General features: G+C 52.5%; 2 protein-coding genes across 2 annotated transcripts; both read left to right on the plus strand.

The window, feature by feature from the left end:
- Positions 1–1,543: 1,543 nt before the first annotated feature.
- VOLCADRAFT_89314 (uncharacterized protein) lies at positions 1,544–2,221 on the plus strand (the record flags this gene model as incomplete). Its single annotated transcript, XM_002948895.1, has 2 exons — positions 1,544–1,726; positions 2,057–2,221. The coding sequence occupies 2 exons, from the start codon at positions 1,544–1,546 to the stop codon at positions 2,219–2,221; spliced, it is 348 nt and encodes a 115-aa protein (XP_002948941.1).
- Positions 2,222–3,299: 1,078 nt separating this feature from the next.
- On the plus strand, positions 3,300–9,391 carry VOLCADRAFT_89315 (uncharacterized protein; the record flags this gene model as incomplete). Its single annotated transcript, XM_002948896.1, has 12 exons — positions 3,300–3,310; positions 3,681–3,849; positions 4,185–4,292; positions 5,232–5,318; positions 5,463–5,515; positions 6,075–6,142; positions 6,504–6,622; positions 6,936–7,091; positions 7,520–7,711; positions 7,967–8,197; positions 8,596–8,707; positions 9,030–9,391. The coding sequence occupies 12 exons, from the start codon at positions 3,300–3,302 to the stop codon at positions 9,389–9,391; spliced, it is 1,668 nt and encodes a 555-aa protein (XP_002948942.1).
- Positions 9,392–15,013: the final 5,622 nt, after the last annotated feature.

The following is a 15,013-nucleotide window of genomic DNA, read 5'->3' on the forward strand; positions in this document are numbered from 1 at the left end:
TACGAGTGTTGTGGGATAAACTGGACGGACTGTCGATAAAGTGTGGTGGGAAAACAGTGGGACCTCGGCAGCTGACTTGACTGGGTAATGCAGTCGTGGCCCTGAGTGCTTGCCTCCGGTAGTAGTAGTAGTGCCAGAGTACGGTAACCAGGTGTGCAAGTTTTTCCACTCCATGTCGTGGGATCGAATCTAATACACACATGAGGCACTTGTAAGCGGTCCTCTTGCAAAGTTTTTCTGTAAATTCCTTAAAAGTCATGTGCTTTTGGATGCCAGCCCCGGCCAATCCTGCCAACTTGACAGCCAATTCGACACCCTGTCAGGCTAATTCGATACCCTGTCAGGCCAATTTGACACCCCGAACAGGTCAATTCGATACCCTGTCAGGCTAATTCAATACCCTGTTAGGCCAATTCGGCACCCGGACAGGCCAATTCGACACCCGGACAGGCCAATTCAGGCGCAGCACAGCCCAATTCCGAGGCTCCACAGCGCAATTCGAATACCTCCGGCGGGTCCGCCAGAACAATTCCAGACCTCGGCAGACCAATTCTTTTGTCAGGAATAAAATCCAGGCTAATTCTGCGACAGAGCTCTTCCCTAATTCCAGCCCGAATCCTACCCTCCTCCTTGGCGTACCTCTTAGAATGAAGAATGAAGACAAACTGTAGCAAACGGCATCTGGCCGCCTGAATACCTGAAACTCGACCACCTGGAGCTGGGTTGTCGTAGTCCAGCAATGTCCCCGCAATATCGACGCGGGACAGGGGTTTACGTTCAGGGGTTTACGTTCAGTCGCAGGTCGGTGAACCAGCTGCAAACTATTACGTTTATGGTAAAGAGCGCGCTTATACGGTCATTTGAACGACGAAAACACGTCAGCGTACATGAACAACATTAACATTTCGGCAAATTTCTGGCCCTGCAGCGCGTGTGCGTGTCTGCGGAGTCTCAGGGCCTGCGTGGGTCGAAGGAAGGGACAAATTACTCACCTGCCAGTTGATAGTAGCCCAAAAGCACGGGGTTGAGGGGTTCCTCAGCGGGCCGTGTACGCCGATGATGTAGAGCTATCACCGCAAGTCTCGCAACTGTACGACCCTTTCGTTGTTTGAATTACGCAATTCAACGAGATCCTTATGCATAGTTTGGTAGGCTTTAGTATGTATCCTTTTTACTCTTTGCTCACATACTAATCTCTCCGCATTGTTTAGATCGCCGGCCAATATGCCGTCAGGAGAACGCGAGGGTCTCGTCGCAGGGCCCTCGTCTAGCACATTACTTGGCGCATGGAAGAACAGTAAGGATACTAAGTTCCGTGGTCTCATCTGTTGGGGCATCTTTGGTAAGGACGACGAGTCACCAATCAACCTTCACGCGAATATGATGGAAGCTCAGACTTGCTACGTCCCACCGCAGCGGCATTTTTATTATTCTTTATTATCATGGCGGCTGTATATACTGACCCTAAGCGATATAAAGGTAAAGGTTAAGGCAGCAAGTCTTTTGGGATAACGGGTCCTCTCAGGCCTAGTATCTCCTTTACATGCATGCAGAGGCAACTGTCTTGGATTACCTCAGCGGCGAGGATGCGGTTCTGTACCAGGGCCTGGGGCAGAACTATTTCGTTCCATCCACGCGAAAAATGAACGCCCAGGCATATTTCCAGCTTGGTCTCATGCTGATGCATGTCTTCTGGTATGACTTGGCTATTCAGAAGTTCCAGAAGGTATGCGCCCGTGGGTCACCTACACGGCCAGCTGTCCAGAGCTACGTTTGACGTTGAGGATTTCCATTCGGGAAGTGCTCCAAGGATTTGATGTCTGTCCCTTTGTGCTAAGGAAGTATAGCGGTTCTGCATAATGGCCAGTTATGAGTTTGCAGGGTTAAGCCTTGGCGACTCACCGGGTGCGATTTTAGGCATTCGCATTGGTAGCTTGCGGGCGATGTTCCCTGGTACCCGATACCGAAGGCTGTCCTCGATGTGTCCCTGTATTAAGTGCACGGCTGTCCCAAAATGTTGCATTACTCAACGCCATGAAACGCCTCCTGCATGCAGGCCCGTTCGTTGGATCCCAACTTTGCCATGGCATACTGGGGCGAGGCCATGTGTTACAAGCAGCCTCTCTGGCAGACGGAAGACCTTGCATCAGCCCAGGCGGTTCTGGCGGCATTGAATCAGACGCAGGCCGTTAAAAACGCAGCAGGTGTGCACGTGCTGTAGCTTGAAAGCGTCTTGGTTTGGCGGTGGTAGCTGCCTTCCGATCTTGTCTCCTTAGACGGGTCCATATTCAAGCCAGCTTAAGAAAGTTACTCTACCCTGGTAGGGGGACCTTTTGAGGTCGGCGGGCACGGCGTACATCACCGCCAAGACGCGCGTATTCCTAAGCACGAAATCGCCCTAGACGGAGTTTCCACCGGCTCCTTGCTGGCCATACGCTTGCTTTTTGCCAAGGAAGCTTAATAAATTCTGTGCACTTGACGGGGCTTGGGCAGTGGAAGTACAGCAGTCAGAGCAGTATACTTTGGGTTAGTTTAAACTGCATTGTTTCCTGGTGTTGTTGTGGGTCGGTCGGTTTCAAATTTGGTTCTGCCTCACTCCTTTTGGATTAAGTGCCCTTTTGTTGCGTTTCCGGGCTGCCTAATGGTGTTTGTTGCATTTTCCCAATTATTTGACGGGATGTTGCAACGGGAAGCCTCCTGGGTTGGCATGGTAAACAGGTAAAGGTTTCCGATAGGTTTCCTTGTTAATCAGCAGGGTTCGACACTGACCTTTCTGAAACTTGCGGGCTCCCCCGTACCTCCCAAATTTTCCTTACGGAGGGGCCCCGTACCAGGCTCCTGTACCGGCCGAAAACCTTACGGGGGCCCCCGTAACCCCGCAAAACCTTTACGGGGGCACTGTCCTTGGCTGAAACGCTGTGGAAAGTGACGCTTTGCATTATTTTGCCCTGTAAATTGTTATTTTCGTTATTTTCTCGTGAACCATTACACTCGGGGACACGGCACACTCAGCGAAAGCCAAGCGCCTTGGCCGCCGCGGCCGCCCATCCCTTCTGCTCCTCTTTCTCGTCCTCCTCATCCTCCTCCTCATCAAAATCCTCATCCACGCACGGCTCATCGGTATCTCGTTCTACGTCGGTTTCGTAGTCACTGTCACTAAAAGCCTCATCGTCACTAGCGGGGTATGTTGCTTGTACCAGTACTTCAATCTCTGGGTCAGTCGCAACCTCGCTTAATGTTACAGACCAGAAGCTATAAAAGTATTATGAAAAGTGTAGTTAAACATTGCAATATGAATTATGTCTGCCAAGTGTGTGGCCTTATCCTTTAATGGTCCGTCCTCTCCCCTACAGGGCCCCGTACGGCCTCTTATAAATCCTTAAAATCCTTACGGGAGCCACCGTAACCGGCCTTCGGCCGGTCCGGGGGGGGCCCCGTACGGGGCGCTTCGCGCCTCATAATCCTTACGGGAGCCACCGCAAAGTCCTACGGGCCCTGACGGGGATACCGAAAAAAGGCCAAAAACTTACGGGCCCCGTATGGGGTGTCGAACCCTGAACCGTGAACTGATTAATAATCAGTTCACGAAGGTTCGCCGCTTCATGTACCGCATGCCGTACTACTGCGTGCCGCACCGTTGTGTCTATGTCTAGCGCTCAACCTGTGCATGCTAATCGCAGGAATTACGATGCTGAGGTTGCCTGTAAGTGCCTGTGCTATGTCATGTGCGTGCCTTTCTTCCTGCCCATCATAGCTCGCGAGCAGCTGTACGTGGCAGCGGTGCGAGCGCTCTTTAAGGCAAACACTTCCCTGCAAGACCGAGAGACTCAATACTCACAGCAAATGAAGGTGAGCGCTGCGGGCTGGCCAACGCCTGTTGTCTCGCTGCCCGAGCTTGTTTCCTCATTGTTGTTTCAATCGGGATTCGGTAGTGGATTGGACAGATTTGCAAGGGTCGCGTAGTCCCTTTCAGCTGTACTGCGCCGGCATGCCATCGTCCCTGCTGGTCCCTGCATATGACGATGCTTTCATGGTCCACTCGACACAAGCATAGAAGCTGCAGCAGTCCGCAAAAACGTCTGTTGACTGTCATTGTTATGTTCACCACCTGAAGCAGCTATGCGGGGATTTAAGAGCCCTGAGGGTAGGATTCCCGTTCTGTGTGTTGCAACACGGCTGCTCAGGCGCTCTGGGACCTTAGCCCGGGCGACGCGGACGCCTGTGCGTTGTACGCATTGTCCTTGCTGGGGCAGCTTCGGAGCGTGGGCGGCTATGTGACTGACACCGAAGCGGTAAGCCAAAAGCGCAATCTTGAAGTATCCCTCGTTTTGGGGTTGGGGATATTCCCCTTCTGCCTTCAAGTTACGATTTGGTTCCGTTTGCGTTCTTTTTAGCCCCCGTCAAGCTTTGGAAGGGGGACCATGTGTCAGCTTGATTGTCCGCATGGCAGTCCACGTTATGCCGTCGGCCATCGAAACAGCCATCGAAACGGCATCAGCACCTGCACAGATTGGGATGATTCCGTAATAAGCGCTTAAAATGAGGAGGGAATTCGGGATGCAAGCTGCTTTTTGTTGGGCAAGGCATGGGCAGTAGCAGCGGTGCTTGCGCCCACATTGATGGGGCTGTCGAAGGTGTGATAATGCCTGCGGAGAAGGTACGAATCAGGACAGGTTTTTGGATGTCACTTCAGCGCATAACAGTGCTTTAGCGCAAGGGAAAGCCCAAAGGGCGGGGGAAGTAGGGGGAGCATTGGGGTGCAGGTGGGGCTTACAGCGGTTGCCAACGAAGACAGCATGTCCGCTTCGTGGCCAGTAGCCTGTTTACCAAACCTGCCGATGCTCAGCTGAATGTTGTTGCTGTGGGAGTCTCAGCAGACACTTGCAAGAAAAGTTGCCTCCGCTGCGCTGTTTTGCTTATGAAAGGCTGTCTTGTGTCGTTGCAACCTTGCTGCTATTGTCCATGTCCGGTCATAGCGTAGGAAAATGTTTATCAGACGGAGTATTTGTCACAGTGATGGGGGCTTCAGCACAGTGTGTTGATTGACTGTGGAGCTTCATCATCTGGGCAGTGGGTACAAACTCCATGAGGGGGGGAATCATTTGCAAAGACGGGCATAGCCTTGGGAATTGCTGCTAGAACGCTAACCAACGCAACCCTGGATTGAAAACACATGGAGACGAGGATGGGGCCATATGCTGAGGCCACACGCCCTGCCTGTCCTCGCGGAGGCCACAACAGCACAACTGATTCAGTTACTGCTGCAAGCCCCCAGGCAGCAGGTCCACAGCAGGTCCACAATCACAAGGGCGCCTCCGGTGTGTAAGCCAACGAGCATACAGTCGCCTCCAGCATAACTTCTGAGCTGTGTGCGTTTGCCCGTTGGAGGATCTTTGGAGGACCCTTCGTCCCACATCTGTTACCTTCAATTCACTGTTTGCTGAAACTGCCATGCTTCGCAGATCCTCTATACTGCTAAAGATAAACTTGAAGATTGCGTGGACCAATTTCCCAAGTGAGGACCGGGCGGGGCTTTGACAGGGACGGGGCCGAGGGTGTAGGGCAAGGTTGTTGCCAGGGTTCACAGCTGGGAGGTGGTCCTCGTCATTTCGAAGAGCCACGACGAAGACGATGTCGTGCGGTGAAAGAGTAGTTTGCATTTTAAGACACTGACAGTGGGAAGGGCGTGCATTGTACTTATAGCGTCCAGTACGAAGCAAGAGCTGTCGACTGAAACCACCGTCTGTGGGACAGGGGGCAAAAGGCGTTTTCAGTGCGCAAGGGAGTTCCTGCATCCATGGGTTGCATCTGCGCGCGAAAGTCATGTGTGGCGTGACTGTCTGTCCCGCGGTGATGAAAATAACCAAAGGACCTGACGTGCTTGACAGGATTACACCAGAGCATCCTTGCATGTGTGGGCGTGCAGGCCGGCCTTCGCCTTCCTTTTCCCGGGCAAATGCTTGGTTGCCTTGCTGATGCACCAGAAACCTTGTGCGCATGCCTGGACGATGCCTCTGTCATCGGCATCTCTTAATACCTTGTGTTCTCGTACATCTTGTCCGCCCATTTCATAGCCATGTTGGCGCCTGGCACTACCTGACCCATGTGTACGACGAGGATGAGCCGGACATGGCAAGTCAAGGTGCGCGGGGTTCCTAGGGTCTCCTGAGGTTGTCGGCGGGAATGCGGGAATCGAAAACGTGGAGTATCCGTGGGGATGCTCGCGTGGGTTGTAGAGTAGCATCTCAACAGGAACACCACATAGCCTTGTGCGGGTGACTTCATTGCATTGGGAGCATCGCGGTCATCAAAATATAAAACGGCCTGGCTGTGTGCGCAATACGGATTAACTGACAAGACGTGTGTTATTAGAACATGCTGAAATAATCTATGGAGTTGGTTCCATGTGTACCATAGACGGGTTGTCTGACTTCCGCTCTTGCTGGCCTTAGCACGTGTTTTACCCGGGCTGGCCCGCCTTCTCTGTGAATTCAAACTTGCAGGCGTGCCTGCGGCCCTGAAATTGGCCGCACTCGCCCCCAAGTCCAACGTTGCGCAGCACATGGCTAGCCACTTCTTCCTTCGCTCCGGCAACTGGACCCAGGTGGTACTGTATAACCAGGTGCGCACACGTAACTTCCGGGATGCTCTGGATATGATTTGCGAGCATTTAAGTAACGCCCTCCTTATTAAATTCCGCGCGGCCAATGTGTATGCATAATGCCCTGACCATGTTCGTGATACCTGCCCTGTTCACCACCACGATGTAGTCACCTGCGAGACTGACTGTCCATGCTAAATTGCGCGTGTGAAGTGAGAACGGGCCCTCCGGCGCGGAGGCATCTGGTTCTGCCCTTCGGAAGTTTTGCGGCTGGGTGCGTTTCCACTCCAAAATTTGATATCTAACAGCCGTCGCGCCGGAAATTGTTGTACAGGCCGCCGTCAGTGCCTCGGACTCGTATTGCAAGGCGGTGAGCAAAGGCAACGACTGCGATGCTGATAACCGCTGGCACGCACTGGAGTGGCAGTTGTTTGGCCAGTTGCAGCAGTGTGGTGTTACGGCGGCTTATACGAGCTATTTGCGGATACAGGTGTGGAAGACACGTCTAGGGTGGATGACAGATAGCTATGGGTGGACGGATAGACAAGACACTTCATGGCGTCCCAGTAAATAAGGGGAGTGGGCTTGCTGCTGTAGATTTTGAACAACTGGGTCACCGCTTATTGTCAAGTCATGTCAATGGGGGCCCGCTAGATGCTAAGACATGTTGACACGTGTCCTGCCGGAACCGGAGGACTAGGACAGGCTAAAAGGCAAGCCGGCTTGCTTCAGACATGGCCCCGGGCATTTGTCTGTGCTGGTTAACCCACCCCCACCTATCATTATCGGATCACTTGCTTCTGCGACTTTTGTGTTGAGACTCGAGCTTACCGCCTGATGCCTTACCTTCAATCATTTAACTTTCGCATTCCCTGCCTTGCCATCTGTCGTACATCCGCACTCTTTCCCCTTCACCAGGGTGTAGCTGCCTCCATGAACTACACGGGCGACTATGTGCAGTGGCTCTATCGCAGCTATGCGCACATGCAGCTGCAATCCCTCAACTCAATGGGCATCATTCCGCTCAGGAACTCGACCGACAACGACACAGCGATGCTGCCGCCGCCGCTGTACGATACCGGGGCTGTCCAGAACGCTGCGGACATCATGGTGGGTGGCAAAGGGTAAATTGACCTTACCTCCTCGCGTGGGCGCATGATCTTGTTAACATATGTGATTGCACTACCATTTAACAGCTAACGTGTGCACGTCAAGTATCATCCCAGCACAAGGTCTGCTATTCTGCCCCAATTCTTGCCCTTCCCTGTGTCTGCATAGCGGTAGCGCCCGCCTGCTTTACATGTGCCTTTCACCCTGATAATAATGAAAACGCTATAATGCGACTTACGGTCATGTCGTCCGCAGGATCACTTCTGGCCTCCCCATGCGGAGGCTCACGCGCTTCTGGCGCGCGTCTTCTCGCTGACCTACGGCAGCGATTCGGCGCGTCTGCAGAACCCGACCGTGGTCACGACGGTCAACCTGTTGCTGGCGCGCCTGGACACGATTGCATCGGCGCAAAGCAACCTCGTCAACTCTTCTGCCTCGTCACTGAATAGGGATATGCTGACCCAGCTGACCATTGTGCAGCTGCAGGTATATGGGCGTCAATTATCAGTTATGCCGGAGGGGCTTGTCAGGGAAGAAAGAGGAGAGAGCAGTGTTTAAGGGCCGGTGTTCCCGGCCATGCCAACATGGGACTATGGGGTGTTGGGGTGCAAGTCACCACCAAAGCGTTTTGTCGCTCGTGCCTCTTTTGCGGCAGTGCCCCGTGGCAGTGAGGTGGCGTTGGAAAGTGGAAAGCGGCATCAGCAAGGAAAAGACGTGTAGGAAGGTTGCCGTTGCCATACGTGTCACTAATCCAGCTGCAGCTGGATAATGGGCTGTGTCCACTGGGCGCATGGCCATAAATGCACTGCACTTATTCCTCCAATGTTCTTAACCCTGACATTTCGGTTTCCTGGCTTCTTGGACCCTGCCCTCCGCCTTGCCAGGCCAAGGCGCTTGTCGGTGCTTCTGCATGCGCGGCAGGCCTGCCGGCCTGCAACGTTACGTCCTGGATGGCGCTCATGGACGACGCTCTCGCTCGCCATACGTCCATCTCGAGTACGTGGGGGTTGGCATGTGTTCGCGTGCAAGTAATTAGGTTAGGTTAGCAGCAGGCATGGCATTTAAGGAAGCACCACTGCCATTTTTCGTCCTCCGGGGTCCACGTAGTGTTGGGAAGGGAATGAGGCGCGTCAGGTTGCACGCATAGACGACAACGCGTCTTTCCGTCACTTCACGAAGTAACGACGCCGCTCAGAAAGCCACCAACGGGCGCCTATTTCAAATAGCGAAATTCCCGGAGATCCCCTAAAACCTGTCTTTCCGATTCCTTGATTGTGATTCGTCTTTACCTTGCATATGGTGCGCCCCATGTTATCAGACTCGACCACGCTGCCGTCGCTCAAGATCGCCCCCACTCCCGAGTTCTACGGCAACCTACTCGTCGCCACCAACGGCAATGCCACTACCGCCCGGGACCTTTTCTTGCGTTGCCTGAACGAGCTGCCAGGCCGCATGCAATGCCTGCTGGGCCTTGCACGCACGTCAAACAAGCTCAATGACCTGCCGGGTGCGATCGGCCGGTACAAGCAGCTTCAGTCGCAGTGCAGCACTGGCGACAAGGCCTTCCCGGCGCTGAAGGAGGCGCTCAGCCGGCTGTCGCCACTGTCGCCACCCCCTTCATCGAAAAAGGGTCTTCTTCGCCGGGCGCTACAGGTCGAGGCGCAAGTCGTGGTGGCTTAAGTGTTGTTTGAGCGATTTAGTACCTTCGCAGTTTGTGAGGTGGATGACATGTGGGTGGTGTGCGTGGGTTTGGGAGGCAATCCAAGGAATGGGCGCGCTTGTAGGGTTACTGGAGCTTATCATGCGCACACGTACGGCCCACTGCAGTACATGCATTAGCGTTTTGGTGCCTGGGAGGTTCAAGCAAACAATACATACGCAACAGATCGTTCAGACATGCGTATGGCAGCTACATTTTGACATGGCGAACACCTGCACGACGGCGATGAGCCTTCGGCGTTTGATAGCGGTTCAAGCCACACAGTCGTGGTATGCGCCTTCTCTCTGCTAACGATCGTTTTTTCTGATAGCAACGGGCGATGCTGCGCTGTGCTGTCTGTTTTTGACAGCAGCGGGGTAAAGCTTGGGCTGCGTGGGGTATGGAGAGGTCGAGCGCACGATTTTTGTTTACTAGAAATGGTTAAAAAAGCGTGTCGAGCGCACTGCGAGTCTTAATCAGATGCGCGCGCGCGGCCTTTGGGTGAGGTGGTTCGTTGTGAGCGAGAAAGGAACATTTCGAGCGGTCCTACTGGAGAATGATAGCTGCCACAGCATTTCCTGAGGCAGATACGTCCGTACCATCCACACGGATTGATCTCTGTGTGTGGTTTGGACCACACGAACAGATACCTGCATTCGGAATTCATGGGATCATGGCTGTCGCTGGGTCCATAACTCCTGACCTTGAGACTATGAGTTCACACATGGAAAGCCCCTATCTGTCTTTGGGGACTTGACAACAGAACCGTACGCGAGCGATGACTGCTGTTTTAACGCCGCCGCATGATGGCTGTCTGAGAAGGGCCTGCGATACTAAGGCATTTAAAAAGATGGCTGGTGCCAACCGCCGTGGCATTTCAAGGTGTGTAATGGGTTGTCACCAGCCGTGCTTCTGCTCATGGACCGAGGTAGAGGCCCTACTGTGTTGTGGGTGGACAACAGGTTTCACCTGGAAGCCAGCCCGTGGCATCGAAGGCGTTGTATGGAGTGCGTGTTAAGCGAAGGCAGCAATGCCTACTGTGGGGCTGTCACAGTACGTTGGTCGTTAGACTCAGGCAGGCGAACGGATGTTCGTTCAGGGTTGCAAATTCAGCGGCTTGCTGTGTATTTCAATGCATACCGCTGTGACGCGCATCAGCCTTACATTTAGCCATTTAGCCCAAGTGAATCAGACCAGGTTCGCGTCGTCAAATGGCAAAGCATCCAATGCATGCGTCACATCAGGAAAATATTTTGCCAGGGTGGGGGGCGGGCCTGGAATAACTTTACGGCGCTAATAACCGCATCCCACGGATATAACATAAAGCGAATGCACGTCCTTCTCTCATCAAGCCACTTTCAAAATATCACAAATAGGCAGTCTAACGGCGGCATAGTGTGCACTAAATCCTTGCCCTCAGGAGCAGGTACACCCGCACTGACCAGGAAGGCAGGGACCTTTCCTGCCCGACTATTGCTTAGGCAATGGGTGTGCCACCTCCGTTACATACGTACTATGTGTAATTTACCTCTGGCACCGGTGTGTAGGTGGCACGAACAGGCACTGGGATGTCGTGGGCCCTCATAGCCTTGACCTGGACGGCGAAGATGCAGGCGAGCTTTTGAGGTCTGCAATGGTCCGAATAAATGCTCATATCAGGGGCTGCATGCGTGCTTTAAGGTTAGCAAACGCGTAGGCTGCCCACCACTGCCCCTGCCTCTAGTACATGAAAATATTCGTTCATTTATGTCGGCAATGCGTAGTGTTCCCGAGGGGGATTCATCAGGGCTTGGTAGCGAAATTGTGAGCCTTTACGGTGACCATTACGGCTAATCGGCCTATGCCTGGCAGGCGTTCATCCTGTCCTCGCCTCCTTACTTTCCTTAGCACAGCGGTTAGTGGGATAGCTAGACAGTGCGGGGCCGTGATGTGATGTGGTGGTACTGAGCTGTGATGTGGTGTGGTAGGTGGTGAACCTCGGCCCAGTATTGAAGCGTTCCTGCTGTAAAGCATGATGTATGGAATTCTCACACGTAATCGGCCGCTGGCCACTACATTGTTGGGTTCTGCGGCTTGCGCTGAAGTCTCCAATTGCAGGCAACTGTTGAATGCATGGCTCAATTTCTTGCTCGTGCGAGGAGTAACAACAGTAAGGAGGATAAGGGTTGGTAAGGTGACTGTACTCCATAGGTTCTGCTGCGGAGGGGATAGGAGTATTGCAATAGGTCATTACTGCCAGTAAAACCTACTTCTTGTTTATTCCCCTCGGTGCCAGGTCGCCCGTATCCAAGGCGGAAGGAATCCCCTCCGTATTACTGGGCAGACGCATGGCTTTGGTCAGTGCTTGTACTCGCACAGCGAACAAACGCATCAGTGCGGGGGGCGGCCATATACAACATGACCATACACCGATGATCCTTTCGTATCTATCTGCTGTGTATGACAGGATTCATTTAACAGTCGCCTTGTTTGGTAGGAACCTGATGCGAGTAAGGGTTGGATCCCAGCGATTGCTTGGAATGGCTGGGAATGGCTGTCGTGCGTGGTTAGTAATACGCAATGGCCTGGTCGGGCTGGAATGCGAGGTAAAGCTCTCTTTCGTGCCGCATCATGATCCAGATCCACCAGTGGTGTCCCGTCCGAACCACTATAACATCGTCATCAGGGCAGTCACCATATGGCTGGATCACCTTCGGCTCGTACAAAAATGCCTGTGAATCGCAAAGATTGGCTCGCTCTATCTTGCCGCTGCCCAAACAAGCCAAGGCCAAATTCGGCCAGTCTCGGCCTTCAAAGTGCCTAATTAGCTTGTCGTACTTTATTTTCGTGGGAATGCCAAGTGGTGCTTAGGTTGACCCTTAGGAGATGCTACACAATGTCCTTCCGTACCTCACTGTTGCACGATTCGTCAAGGCACTGTTTTACTTTGGTTGCGGCATGTACATGCTCGGCACGCACAAATACGAATTTGCACGAAGGTACGCAGCCCAGCCCTGGTGCTGTGGCTACAGGGGTTGAAGGTTCTACAAAGATATTGGGCTTAAATTATTGTGCTGTTTCAGGGTATTGGATTGCCGTTTCAGGGAGATGTTGCTTTCGCTGTGCCAGCTAGCTAAATATCAAAATGGGACGGTAGATGCCTGTCTGGGCTGGCCTTGCTGCTGGACGTGAGCTGTTGTTGTGTACAGTATTGTGTACGTCTCACGTAGAGAGACGGCAATGAGCAGGAACGCGCTACTATTCACTGGGGCCCCGTGTTGTCACGAAATTGTCGAATCATCGCGTCATTAGGCCATTCAAACTGCACGACGGCCTCTTGTTGGATATCATTAACGTTCAGCTACAAGACAGTTTCCTTCTTAATGGTTTCCTTCGTCATTTTACTGTTGATATGCGCTTCCTGCTGACGGTCGAGCCGCTACTTGCCTTGTCGTACAAAACGGCGCCTGCCGCGAGCGTCAAGCCGTTACAGGAAGTTATGTGCTCTTGCCCACGGCATTCCCATCAAGATTTTGGATGATCTTTCGTTTGCAGTGAGTCTCGCCCCCACAGCTATGCTTCCGCACCCTACAACGGTAGCCTGCTGCGGAGAATTGCTAAATTCCGACCGTCCAACAGACATAAACAGACCCCCTGAGTAGACTGTGCAAGCAGTCACAAGAAAATTTGCGGATACTAGGGTAATACTTATATCGCGGAGACTAGCAAGGTGCATACACTGTCTTAAGTTAAGACTTAACATTGTCTATGTTAGCAAGCAAGTTTAAAACTGTGAGGTCTACCAGCCTAGCTAATGTGACATTGTTATTACACGTGAAAAAGCAGCGTGAGATTACTTAGTATGGTGCTTTTTTCCGTTTCTTTGGTGCTAGGTGTTTGGGTAGAGCATTCTTGTGTCCCGGTTGAGGGAAATTAAATAAATCCAATAGCATCTATGCATATGCCCAATCCGTCTTAGCTTGCGCGACAGTCGCCGTGCCGTTTCTTAAGGCGGGGCGACCCGCAGGCACTGTGCAGTGCTGGGTGGGGAGTTTGTGCGTGTGCCCTGCGGCTGCTTCTGCGGGTGTGGGACGACTGCGTGGTGGGATGGAAAGAGCCCATGCTCATGACCATGCATGAGGTCGTGTCGACATGCGGGCCCAACCGTTGCCGCAACCCGTTCCACATCGAGGGACGATGACGCGGCTTGCTTTGGAAGAAGGGCGCATCTCTAATTTGCGGTCAAAGATCGAATTCCCATCGGTTCGCGCAAGCGCCTGCATGGCTGCATGTGCGCCTGGCAATTCAGTTGGCATCAGGTTGGCGCAGCATCCTGAAGGTAATGGTGAATCGCCGGGTTCTAGCCGCAAGGCTGCCACCACGGCCGATCGGGTGCCACGCATCAGGGGTCGTCTGTAAAATCCTTGATTGCCTATTATTGATTGCACCTATGATAGCAACAAGACAGTCCTTATCGAATATACCAGGGCAAGATCTATAGACGATCAAAAATGTTTCATAGACGAGTCATCGATTGTTAAGCTGGTGCCTCATTAGTTAGGTTTTGTAAACCAGAGAGATTAATCACAAATTGCCCACACCCGTCCTACGTAGGAAGCTCGTGCTCGTGCTAAATGTTCTAGTTGTCGTCACTACGAGTTGCCATGCTATGGCCCGGCTCGGCTGTGACAATGGCGGCTGTGGCTGTGACGAGTTGCTGTCATGTTCGCCTATGATTGATGTGCAAATAAAACGCTGTGGCTACATGCGGCGTTTTCCAGCGGCCGTGATTTCCCGCATATGCGTGATAATAAGATAAATTTCTGATAAATCTACGTTCTGGTCCTCCATAGCGGAAGGTGGCCTGCGATGGAAGGCAGTTCGTGCTGCTCGCTTTCCTGCCAACCCATGATCTCAACGGCAGTCCATGACAGATATTGTATCCTTCAGCCAACTGTGGAACAAAGATGTTTAAGATTTCATGCAATTGCACGAGGGTTTCATGGCAAATGTGGAGAGTCCGTAACGCGCATTTTCCAATAACGGCCATCTATCCGCAGACAGTACGTAGCAGCTCATGCCGTGAGGCGCGGTTGGCGAAGTACTTATGGAGCTAAAACTTTATTCTGTTTAAGTATTGAGGTTCTTTCTCAAGTTTCATCGACTTTATTATTTGCGTCGGATATTTGCCCGTTCCCTCAGTATCTGTACGGAAATACTTGCGCCTAATCAGTCACGCCATTAATTCCTTATGTTTTCTGTGTTAACCATGTGCGTATTAGGACACGGCATCCGGATGAATTCTTGGTAAGATCTCAACATGCGGTAGCGTCTAGTGGACCCATACAATGCAATCTCACTGAGAATCCAGGAAAATCTTCCGGTATATGGTTTAATGTATATGAATAAATTAATGTGGCCGATTCCCGAGACAATTGCTCCGATCCTTTCTGTAGGTGAGCTATGCCATAGTGCTGGCTTAACACAGACGTTCGCCACCCTTTGAGTGATACACCATGCTTTAGCGTAGGTCGATTTGGAAATTTTCTTTCATTTCTGAGTCATTTTTGCGGCATACAGCAGTGGCGCTTCAGATCGCACTGTATCGCCCCCACTTGCTGCTG

This window comes from Volvox carteri, assembly GCF_000143455.1.
Source record: "Volvox carteri f. nagariensis unplaced genomic scaffold VOLCAscaffold_12, whole genome shotgun sequence".
NCBI lineage: Eukaryota > Viridiplantae > Chlorophyta > Chlorophyceae > Chlamydomonadales > Volvocaceae > Volvox > Volvox carteri.